At 41.0% G+C, this 12060-nt stretch overlaps 1 protein-coding gene across 5 annotated transcripts in view; it reads right to left on the bottom strand.

Moving 5' to 3' along the window:
- Positions 1-106: 106 nt before the first annotated feature.
- WDSUB1 (WD repeat, sterile alpha motif and U-box domain containing 1) overlaps positions 107-12060 on the bottom strand; it is a 52782-nt gene continuing 40828 nt past the window's right edge. For 4 of the 5 annotated variants that reach the window (XM_003266149.3, XM_030796482.1, XM_030796484.1 and 1 more), the window contains one exon: positions 107-722. In XM_003266149.3, coding sequence (XP_003266197.1) covers positions 565-722 — 158 coding nt within the window. In that variant the 3' untranslated portion in view covers positions 107-564. Of the gene's footprint in view, positions 723-6325; positions 6357-12060 lie in introns of those variants that run through there. The other variant, XM_030796483.1, reaches the window with a different exon arrangement.

The raw sequence follows: 12060 nt of genomic DNA, 5'->3' as shown, positions 1-12060 counted from the left end.
TGACTTAGTATTTATTTCATCTAACTTGTACCTAGGTTTGGAAAATAAAAAAAAAATTATTATCCTGCAAACTTAAAATCCAAAAAAATTGCTTCAACATCTGAAGTGATTTTTCTCAATTTAATCATAAACAATCTACAACCATTTTGCTACAAATTCTCTTTAAAAGGGCTCCAAAGAGTTATTGAATGAATGGCTATTACCTAGAATGTAAACATCTGTTATTTTAGAGTAGTCCAATCTTTAGTTATAAAGAGAGATGACCTACATCTAACAAGAATAAATGTGGGCACTGTTGGGAATGATATTAAGAGGTATTAAAAAAACTTAGGGCACTGCAATTTAAAGTGTAACTTTATATAGCTGAAGATTTTTTTCACTAGTACAAAAAGGCTTTTATAGTAAGTCCATGTGTTTTTAAAGAATGAAAATTGACAATTTTTATAGGTAACTAAATTTAAGAAGTTTACCTTTTTCCTGTTTTGTTTTTAATAATGTCTGATTAGTATTTACCTATAAATCATTCAAATGAGATCACTGAAAATATAAACAATATCAACAATTTTACTTTTGGTGTGTCTCCAGCCATCTATTGATGGCCATTTTCAGAGTCCTATTTGGTGTAAGTACCGCTGAAGGAAGAACAAGATTTGTCATGGGACTTGTACGTTTCTTTTTGCTGATCCAATTTTCCATTGCTTCCTTTTCATATGAATAGCCATCTAAAAAAAAAATCACACAAATTACATGATGTAGGAAAGGGAAATGAGGATTTCTAAAATGAAGTGAATGTAAAAACTCCTTGCAGAGGCCTTTACTGTGACTTAAGGGTTATTCCTGTCTTGCTTGTACCAGCACCCCCAAAAATCTCTCTGCCACAACACCTGAAATGCATTGATTGGATGGAGATGTATGAAGCAAAAATTGCCCAGAAGAGTAACATTATAAACACTTTGAACAGTACCACTGAGACCAGGACCCTGTCAAATTCAGACACAGTGGAAAAGAAGAAAGGAACAGAGCTGGGTAGAGTGGGAGTGAGGATAAACTGCCCAACAGAGCTGTTGAAAAGAGCCTTATGATTCAGCCAAACTTTCCAACACCTTGAAAAGTCAGAAAAACAGGTACCCAGAGATGACAGAATTTACTCCACTAAGGATTTGACAGTGAAGGGACTTAGGTTTTTTTTTGAGACCAAGTCTCATACTGTTGCCCAGGCTGGAGTGCACTGGTGAGATCTTGGCTCACTGCAAGCTCCACCTCCCAGGTTCAAGCGATTCTCCTGCCTCAGCCTCCTGAGTAGCTGGGATTTACAGACACCCGGGTACCACATCCGGCTAATGTTTTGTATTTTTAGTAGAGTTTCACTATGTTGGCCAGTCTGGTCTTGAACTCCTGACCTCAGGTGATCCACCCGCCTTGGCCTCCCAAAGTGCTGGGATTACAGGCATGAGCCACCATGCCCGGCCACTAAGGTTTTTTTAAAACCATATTCTTGGAAAATTATTTGCCTTTATACATGTAAAGATTGGACTTTTGCTTCGCTACTTTCATTTTTATACTTGTAGCTCTTTCTCGAGCTGAAAATCTTGGTTCCTGATTTCATTTACTCATTTAATCTACAGTACATATCACTGTTTCAAAATAATGCCAGTATATTTACTAACATAAAACTGAAAGAAATTTTAAGATTACTTTATGGTTCTTTCTGTCATCAAGGTAGATTGACTAGAGTGGTCCCAAAATACTGTGTCTGAAAAGAACACTTACTTGGTTTCAAAGTTAAAACTATAGGCTGGGCGTGGTGCCTCTCACCTGTGATCCCAGCACTTTGGGAGGCCAAGGCGGGTGGATCACTTGAGGTCAGGTGTTTGAGACCAGCCTGGCCAACATGGCAAAACCCTACCTCTACTAAAAATACAAAAATTAGCTGGGCGTGGTGGCGGGTGTCTGTAATTCCACCTACTCAGGAGGCTGAGGCAGGAGAATCACTTGAGCCCAGGAGACAGAGGTTCCAGTGGGCTGAGATCGCACCACTGCACTCCAGCCTGGGTGACAGAGCAAGACTCCATCTCAAAAAAAAAAAAAAAAAAAAAAAAAAGTTACAACTATAAAACAAGGTACCTTCAGAGGGGTCTAATCTAACCCTGTCCAATCCTTGTTACCCACCCTTCCCATATAAGTAACCATGTGTAATCCATTTTCAAATATGTATATGTGCACATAGTACATATACGTTCTACATAAAAGCTAGCATACTAGCCACACTATTTTGCACCTTGGTGTATTTATTTTCCCCATAGTACTCCACTGTAAGGATGTAAGATGTAAGGACATCTGGGTGGTTTCCAATCTTTGCCTTTTACAAATAGTGCTGTACCAAGGAAACCCCAAGAAAACCATACACACAGAAAATACAAATAGTGCTACGATGAAGTCTTATGCATGTGTCACTTTTGTTTTGGGGAGATTTCAGAAGTAGGACTGTTAAAGCAGCATATATAATCTGGCTAGATAGTGCCAACTTCCTTCCATAGGAGTTCTCCGTTTTTCATTCCTACTAGCAATGTTTATGAGAATGCCTTTTTCCCCTACAGCCTAACCAACAGTGTATGTTGTCAAACTCCTGGATTTTTGCCAGTCTCTAGGTAAGCAATGGTACAATATATCAGCTGGAGAATCTTTGTTCACATGTTTGAGCCATTTGCTTTTCTTTTTCCTATGAGTTATTCATATTTTTTGCCCATTTTTCTACTAGGTTGTCCTTAAGATTTAATATATATGGAATATCAACACTTCATCAATTTCTCCCTTGATTCTCAGAGAGCGAAGTTTTCCCAATTCTATCAAGGAATTTACTTACATTGTCTTTGGGACTTTAAAAGTCTTTGAAGAGATGGGGTCCTGCTGGTCTCAAGCTCCTGGGCTCAAGTGACCCTCCTACATCGGCTTCCGGAATAGCTGGGACTCCAGGTGCAAGCCGCTGCACTCTGCAGGTTTCCCTTTTTATGTCTGAGTTTCTGATTCATTTGGAATTTAAATGTACACTATGCAAGATGGATCCAATTTTATCCTTTTCCACAGGGTGGTTGTATTGTCAAAATACCACTTGTTAGAAGTAATTTTTACCACTGATTTTAAATGCTATCTTTATCAGTCACTAAATTTCCAAATGCACATGGATCGATTTCTGGATTTTAAACTTTTCCATTGTCCTATTCCTGGGCCAACACTACACATTCATTTATGGAGGTTCTCCACATGTAACATCTCATAGGGCTAGCAACCTTCCCTCATTGTTTTTTTCTAGGTTATTTTTGCTGTTCTTGTTTATTAGGTTCCACGTGAAGAATCACCTTGTGTATCTCTCGGTAAAAAGTTTTATCAGGATCATGTCAAACCTATGAAATGGAGAAAGCTGATATCCCGCTGCCACTGAGTCTTCCTACCCCTCAGCATGCTCCGCCTGCCATTATACTTTCACAGGGATGTTTTTGTTTTTATGTAGGTTTGAAAGTTTTACATATTTCTTAAGTTTGGGTTTTGGTGTGTGTGGTTTTTTTCTAAGACAGGGTCTCACTCTGTCACCCAGGCTAGAGTCCAGTGACATGATGGTAGCTCACTGCAGCCTCAACCTCCCAGGCTCAAGCAATCCTCTCACCTCATCCTCCCAAGTAGCTGGGACTACAGACACAAATCACAACACCTGGCTAATTTTTTAAAATTTTTTGTAGAGAAGGGGGTCTCACTATGTTGCCCAGGCTGGTCTAGAACACCTTGGCTCAAACAACGCTCCCACCTTGGCTTCCCAAAGTGCTGGGTTTACAGACATGGATTATACTGCACCCAGCCAAGTTTAGGTCTCATTTATTCCAGTTTTTGTTACTGTAACTTAAGTATTCAGTTATAACTTTTGAAGTGCTTTGGTTCACTGAATCTTATTTAACTTGCTACTTTACGAAATTCATATTGTTTGTAGATTTTCTATTCTTTTGGGCTTTCTACATATACAGTTATATAGAAAGGGTTTTTCCCTTTCAAGTTTTTTTTGGGGTGGGGGGCAAGGGGTGGCTAATATTTCTAAAACAATAGCTGGGAGAGAGCATCCTTTATATCCCTGACTGTAATGGGAATGCTTCCACTGGCTTGTGCGCCAAGGTATATGTATTTTTTATCATATAAGAAAGTCGGCTAGGCTCAGTGGCTCATGCCTATAATCTCAGCACTTGGGAGGCCAAGGCGAGTGGATCACTTGAGCCCTGGAGTTTAAGACCAGCCTGGGTGACATGGTGAAACCCCAGATCTGGATTGTTTTGGTTGTTTCACCTCTGTGTTACTTTTGCCTACTTACAAATTAGTACCAGCTGTGTAGCTCCCCGACCTTGAGGGCCTGAGTTCTGGCCCTGAGAGACTGAGGTTCTGCGAAACTCAACTTCTGTTTCCTCCGTCCTAGAGAAGGAAACTTGCTTTCTGCAGAAACTATTACCTGTGACTGCCTTTTGCTCTTTTTGAGATATATTTCACACCATAAAATGCACTCATTTGTGGTTCTTGGTATATTTCAGAGTTGTGTATCACTCCATCAATCCCATACCCATTAGCAGTCACTGCCCCTGCAGCCTGTGGCCGCCTCTAACCGACTTTGTCTATGGATTTGCCTGTTTTGGGCATTTCATATAATGGAAATCATACACTATGCAGCCTTTGGTAGAGGGCTTCTTGCACTTACCATAATTTTTCCAAGGTCCATCCTCTACATATTTGTGCATTTTCATGGCTCAATATTCTCTTGTATGGCTATACGACATTTCATGCATTCACTTGTTGATGGACATCTGGGTTGTTTCCACCTTTGGGCTACTAATAATGCGGCTATGCCTGTACAACTTTTTGTATGATTATGTGTTTTCAATTCTCCTGCCTATATACTTAGGAGTGGAATTGTGATAACTTTCTGAAGAGCTTCCAGACTGTTTTCAACAGCAAACACACATGAAGGTTCCATTTTCTGCACATCCTTGCCAACACGTATTTTTCTACTTTTTGATTCTAGCCATCTTAACAGGTATGACATGGTTTTGATTGGCATTAATGACATTGACCATCTTTTGAAGTGCTTATTGCCAAATAGCATATCATTACACTGTTCCCAGGGCACCATTACCTATATTAACTTCTTTAATCTGCACAACAACCTTATGATGTAAGATATTGTTAGCATTCCTATTTTACAAATGAGGAAACTGAGGCCTGGCCTGAATAACTTTCCAGGGTCACACAGGTAGGGAGCAACTGACCTGGGATTTAAACCCAAGCAGTGTGGCTCCACAGACAATGCTCTTACTCTCCCTGTACATGGGACTTCCAGAAAGGACAACTATAGTAACTGAAATTTTAAAAAAATCTCATTGGACAGGTAAATCTCCCTTAAGCCTTTCTAGGTGTTCCAGAACTAGTGAAGGGCATGAAAGAGAAAAGTCTACAATGACAAATAGGAATTAGACAGTATACTTGAACTGCAACTGAAAAGCATAACTGAAGTCAGAGTATAACCAAGTAGAACCCTATGTATAACCAAGTTAAAACATGGTGAAGGCTCTAGAGAAAAAGCAGAGTGGGCAGATCAGGTTTAGGAGGTTTTTATATGTTCAGAATAGACCTGAAAGAAATAATCTAGATGGAACACCTGCCAGTGCAGGGCTGGCATTTCTACTCTTTAGCCCCAGTTAATATTTAGTTTTTAGGTTTTCTGTAATTCTAACCAAAATACCACTTTATGGTGTAACATAAGACGATTCTAAAATTTATCTTGGCTGGGCGCGTCACTTGAGGTCAGGAGTTCAAGACCAGCCTGGCCAACGTGGCAAAACCCTGTCTCTACTAAAAATACAAAAATTAGCCGGACATGGTGGTGCGTGCCCATAATCCTAGCTACTAGGGAGACTGAGGCAGGAGAATCGCTTGAACCCAGGAGGTAGAGGTCTCAGTGAACTGAGATCACGTCACTGCATTCCAGCCTGGGTGACACAGTGAGACTCTGTCTCAAAACAAAAATTATCTTGACAGCTAAATTGGCAAAAATGACCAAGCCAAATTTTTTTAAAGATTGGACATAACTAAAAATGTACAGCAGTGCCTATCAGTATTAGGAATTTATATAAATGTACTGTAAATACATGACTGGGGATGTTTTCTTTTTTTTTTTTTTTTGAGACGGAGTCTCGCATTGTCACCAGGGCTAGAGTGCAATGGCGTGATCTCGGCTCACTACAACCTCCACCTTCTGGGTTCAAGCAATTCTCCTGCCTCAGCCTCCCAAGTAGCTGGATGTTTTCTATAGAATCACTTGTGGTAAGCTGGCAAAAAGATGGAGAAAGATGCCTATAAACAGAGTAAGAGTTAATTTCAGTGACATCCATACCAGGAAATGCTATCCTGCAGATAAGAATGAAGCATGTACTTCCAAATATACTGACAAATGGTGTTCTCTCTGATACACTGTTGATAAACAAAAGCAACTTTTATTTATTTATTTATTTATTTATTTATTTATTTTGAGATGGAGTCTCGCTCTGTCGCCCAGGCTGGAGTGCAGTGGCACGATCTCGGCTCACTGCAAGCTCCGCCTCCTGGGTTCACGCCATTCTCCTGCCTCAGCCACCTGAGTAGCTGGGACTACAGGCGCCCGCCACCACACCAGGCTAATTTTTTTTTTTTTTTTTTTTTTTTTTTTTTTTTTTTTTTTTTTTTTTTTTTTTTTTTTTACTAGAGACGGGGTTTCACCGTGTTAGCCAGGATGGTCTCGATCTCCTGACCTCGTGATCTACCCGCCTTGACCTCCCAAAGTGCTAGGATTACAGGCGTGAGCCACGACACCGGCCAAAAGCAACTTTTTAAAAGTGTGCATCAGGCTGCGTGAGGTGGCTCACACCTGTAATCCCAGCATTTTGGGAGGCAGGCGGATCACCTGAGGTTGGGAGATCGTCTCGATCCTGGCTAACATGGTGAAAACCCCGTCTCTACTGAAAATACAAAAAATTAGCTGGGTGTGGGGGGCACATGCCTGTAGTCCCAGCTATTCGGGAGGCTGAGGCAGGAGAATCACTTGAACCGAGGAGGCAGAGGTTGCAGTAGCCAAGATTGTGCCACTGCACTCCAGTCTGGGCAACAAGAGTGAAACTCCCTCTCAAAAATAAATAAATAAAAGTATGCATCATAACCCATTTGTTATAGGACACTATAAATGGATGGAAAAATATCTAGAAGGATACACCTAAACTGTATCATTGCTACATGACAATACAGAAGAGCCCCCGTTTTTAAAATCGTTTGTCTGTTTTTCACTAAGCCCGTATTGCTTTCATAATTTAAAAGAATGAATAAAAATGAGGTATAAGAATGCTGAAATACAAACAGGTCCTGAAAATTTTTCTGAGGCAATTAGTTCAATAGATATAAAAATATACATAAGGAAAAACTGAAAAAAGATGTATTCTGAATATTCAGAAAAATGTAGGTGGGAAAAGGAAAGTAGAAGAGAAATTAGAATTATATGCTGGCAGGAATTTCTCCACACATGTATCAATCACAGTAGAAAGAAATTGGTCCAATTCTGCTATTAATGATTAGGATTGGGTTTTTTAAAAAAAATTCAACTGTATGTTTCCCATAGGAACACCTATAAAACAAAGTAACACAGGAAGGTTAAAAATAAATGAGTGGTACGTCTACAGGGATTATGCTAAGAAAAAAAAGCCAATTGAAAGCTGTTTTACTACATGATTCCACTGAAAGACCATTTTTGAAATGGAGGACAAATCAGTGGTTTCCAGGGGCTGGGGTTGGAAACCCCAGTAGGGAGATGATGGGTCCAGTTATAATTTGGAAGTGCTTTGTCTCAACTGTTGTAAGGTAATCACAAACCTCCAGACAGGATAAGACTGTGTAGCGCTTCACACACCCAGATAAGTACAAGTAAAACTGGGGAAATCTAAGATCTGTGGGTTCTAGCAATGTCAATATCCTGGTTGTGATATAATAGTATCATTTTGAAAAATGTTACTAGTGGGGAAAGCTGGGCAAAGTGTACAAGGTATGTGTCTCTATTGTTTCTTATAACAGCATCGATTAAAAATAATAAAATTTAAAAATAAATGTGTGGTACCAGAAAGGTTAAAATGAAAGACATAGACAATAGGAAAAAGTAAGGCTGTGAAGCAATTAGAATTCCCATACACTGCTGGTGGGCATAGAAAGTGATTTAACCACTCTGGAATGCTGTTTATGTATACCTTCTCCTAGGAATATAGCCAACAGAAATGCATACATATGTTAATCAAAAACATGTACAGAAAGGTTCATGGCAGCACTATTTATAACAGCCAACAATGCCCATCAACAGAATGAATATATGCACACAATGGACTTCTATACAGAAATGAAAATTAAACTGCTTTGTGCAACAATATAGATGAATCTCACAAACATGTTTAAGAAGCCAGACCCAAGAGAGAGACACGTTATGATCCAACAGTAAACTAATAAAGCAATCTATCCCATTATAGTCTAAAGGAGAAAAAAAAAATATGTCAATAGCCTAAAAATTCTCAACAAACTGGAGATAGAAGGGAACTAACTTGATAAGGGGAGCTAATTATCATACTCAATGGTGAAAGTTGAATGCTTTCCCTCTAAGTGCAGGTGAAGGTAAGAATGTCTACACACCACTTCTTTTCAACATTGTACTGGAAATTCTGACCCAAAATAACAAGAAAAGAAAAGGATTCATACAAATTGGAAAGAAATTACTTAGATGACACACTCATGTATGAAGAAAGTCTATTAAGCTTCTATTAAAAAGCTACTAACAGCCCTACGTATGTAAGGGGTCTGTATCCACTAATTCAACTAACTGCTGCTGAAAAAAAAAAAGCCAATACAGTATAACAGCTATTTACAAAGCACTTACATTGTATTAGGCATAAGTAAGCTAGAGATGATTTGGAGGGACAGGATGTGTGTAGGTCATATGCCATTTTATATATGGCACTTGAGCATCCACAGACTTTTGTGTTGAGGGAGTTGGTTACTGAAGGATGACTTTACTACTCAATGTAGCAAGGTCACAAAGTCAATATATAACATTGTATTTCTATTTGCTCAAACTGTACAGTTATAAAAATATGAGCTACTGACCAGGCTCAGTGGCTCACACCTCTTATCTCAGCACTTTGGGAGGACAAGGCAGGAGGATGGCTTGAAACCAGAAGTTCAGGACCAGCCTGGGCAACAAAGAGACCCTGTCTCTACAAAAATAGAAATTCTTTAAAGTTAGCCGGGCATGGTAGTAGGTGTTTGTGGTTCCAGCTACTTGGGAGGCTGCAGCAGAAGGATTGCTTGAGCCCAGGAGGTCGAAACTGCAGGGAGTTAAGATTGTGCCACTGCATGCCAGCCTGGACAACAGAATGAGACCTCATCTCTAAAAAGTAAAAATTTAAACATTTTTTTAAAATAAGCTACCTAAAGATAATTTTGACAAAATATGCAAAACCTATAACGGAAAAGAAGACCTAAGCAAATGCAATGCATTTGTTCATGGATTAGAGCAGTTCAACTCCAAACTGATCTATAGATTAAACACCATTCCATTGAAAATCTGGGCAAGGAAACTGAGAAAGTGTTTCTAAGATCTATGTGGAAATGCAAAAGGAGCAAGAATAATCAAAAGAGTAAAAGAACTAAGTCATGTGATTTTCACTATCTGACTTCAAGACTTACTATAAAGCAGCTGGGCATGGTGGCTCATGCTTGTAATACCAGCACTTTGGAAAGCCAAGGCGGGCAGACCACTTGAGGCCAGCAGTTCAAGACCAGCCTGACCAACGTGGCGAAACCCCATCTCTACTAAAACTAATAAAAAAAAAATTAGCCAGGCATGGTGTTACACGCCTGTAATCTCAGCTACTTGGGAGGCTGAGACATGAGAATCACTTGAACCCAGGAGGCAGAGGTTGCAGTAAGCCGAGATGGAGACACTGCACTCCAGCGTGGGCAACAGAGCAAGACTCTTTGTCTCAAAAAAAAAAAAAAAAGACTATAAAGCTACCGTAATCGAAGCACTGTGGTAACCAGCCCCCAGATAGACATAAAAATCAATCAAACATCATACAAAGTCTAGAAATAGACCTGTGATATAAGTTGGATGATTTCAAAAAACATGCCAGGTAATTCATTAATAAAATGATTTCTCAATAAGTGATGCTGGAACAACTAGATATTCATTTAGGAAAGCTATACACAAAAATGTGAAAAAAAAAAAAAAAAAAAAAAAAAAAAAAAAAAAAAAAAAAAAAAAAAAAAAAAATAAGATTTCAAAATAAAGTCCTATAGGACATCATTAGAAAGTATACACTAAAAAAAATTTAAAACCTTAAAAAATTGCTCTAAAGAAAAAAAGAAAAAAAAAAAAAAATTGAAGAATAAAAAAAAGATATAAGGATCTCCTGTAACATCTTAGTGAGGTGCAGCGATAGGGGGCAGAGCTTCATTTCCAGAACCTCATAGAAAGCTTCATTAGACGGTGGGGGGGCAAGCGCTACACTTCCAAAGTGGGGGGGGAGGGGGGGGGGGGGGGGCGAGGGGGGGGGGAGAGGGTTCATTCCAGACCAAGCGCTCTCATAATCGGCAGAGCGCTCCTACTTAGACGGGGCAGAGCGCTCCTCATTAGACAATGGGTGGGGCAGGCTTCACTAGACGGGCAGGGCAGAGCGCTCCCACTCCAGACGGTGGGGGGGGGGGGGGGGGGGGGGGGGGCTTATTGGGGGGGGCAGAGGCTTCACCTAGACGGGGGGGGCAGAGGCTCTCACTTCTAGATGGGCGGGCAAGGCGCCTCACTTCCAGACGTGGGTGGGGCAGAGCGCTCCTCACTTCCAGACAATGGGTGGCGGCAGAGCTCTCCTCATTCTAAACGGGCGTCTGGAGGTGAGAGCGCCTCTCCCCCCCCCGTCCAGAAGAAGGACGCCCCCCCCCCCCCCCCCCCCCCCCCCCCCCCCCCCCCCCCCCCCCCCCCCCCCCCCCCCCCCCCCCCCCCCCCCCCCCCCCCCCCCCCCCCCCCCCCCGCCCCCCCCCCCCCCCCCCCCCCCCCCCCCCCCTCCCCCCCCCCCCCCCCCCCCCCCCTCGGGAAGTGAGAGCATCGGGGTCTGGGAAGTGAGGAGCGCCTGGGCCGGGGAAGTGAGGAGAGTTGCCGGAATCGTGGAATGAGGAGCCTCTGGAATTGTCTATACGTCTACTACCAAAAGGAAGCTCTGCTGGGCTGGAAGTGAGAGCCCTCCCCCCCCCCTGGGAAAATAGAGCGCCTCTGCCCTCTAGTCTACAATGAGCAGAAATGTACTTGCTCACCTGTCCAGACTCGAGCGGGATATGCAGATCGAAATCTGCAAAAAAAAAAAAAAAAAAAAAAAAAAAAAAAAAAAAGTCAAAATTTTTTTTTTTTTTTTTTTTTTTTTTTTTTTTTTTTTTTTTTTTTTTTTTTTTTTTTTTTTTTTTTTTTTTTTTTTTTTTTTTTTTTTTTTTTTTTTTTAGAAATATGCAAAAAAAAAAAAAAAAAAAAAAAAAAAAAAAAAAAAAAAAAAAAAAGCACAATGAAAGGCCGGGTGTGGTGGCTCACGCCTGTAATCCCAGCACTTTGGGAGGCCAAGGTGGGCGGATCACGAGGTCAGGAGATCGAGACCATCCTGGCTAACACGGTTGAAACCCCATCTCTTCTAAAAATACAAAAATTTAGCCGGGCATGGTGGCCGGCACCTGTAGTCCCAGCTACTCAGGAGGCTGAGGCAAGAGAATGGTGTGAACCCGCGAGGCAGAGCTTGCAGTGAGCAGAGATCGCGCCACTGCACTCCAACCTGGGTGACAGAGCGAGAGTCTGTCTCAAAAAAAAAAAAAAGCACAATGAGATACCACTTCATATCCACTAAAATGGCAAAATTTAAAAGACTAGCAATACCAAGTGCTGGAGAGGATGTGGAGAAACTGGAAGACTCAGCTAGGAAATTACAATGGTAC

Source organism: Nomascus leucogenys, chromosome 17 (assembly GCF_006542625.1).
Source record: "Nomascus leucogenys isolate Asia chromosome 17, Asia_NLE_v1, whole genome shotgun sequence".
NCBI classification, from domain to species: Eukaryota; Metazoa; Chordata; class Mammalia; order Primates; family Hylobatidae; genus Nomascus; species Nomascus leucogenys.
Note: the sequence above shows the minus strand (reverse complement) of the source record. Positions and strands in the feature narration are given on the sequence as shown.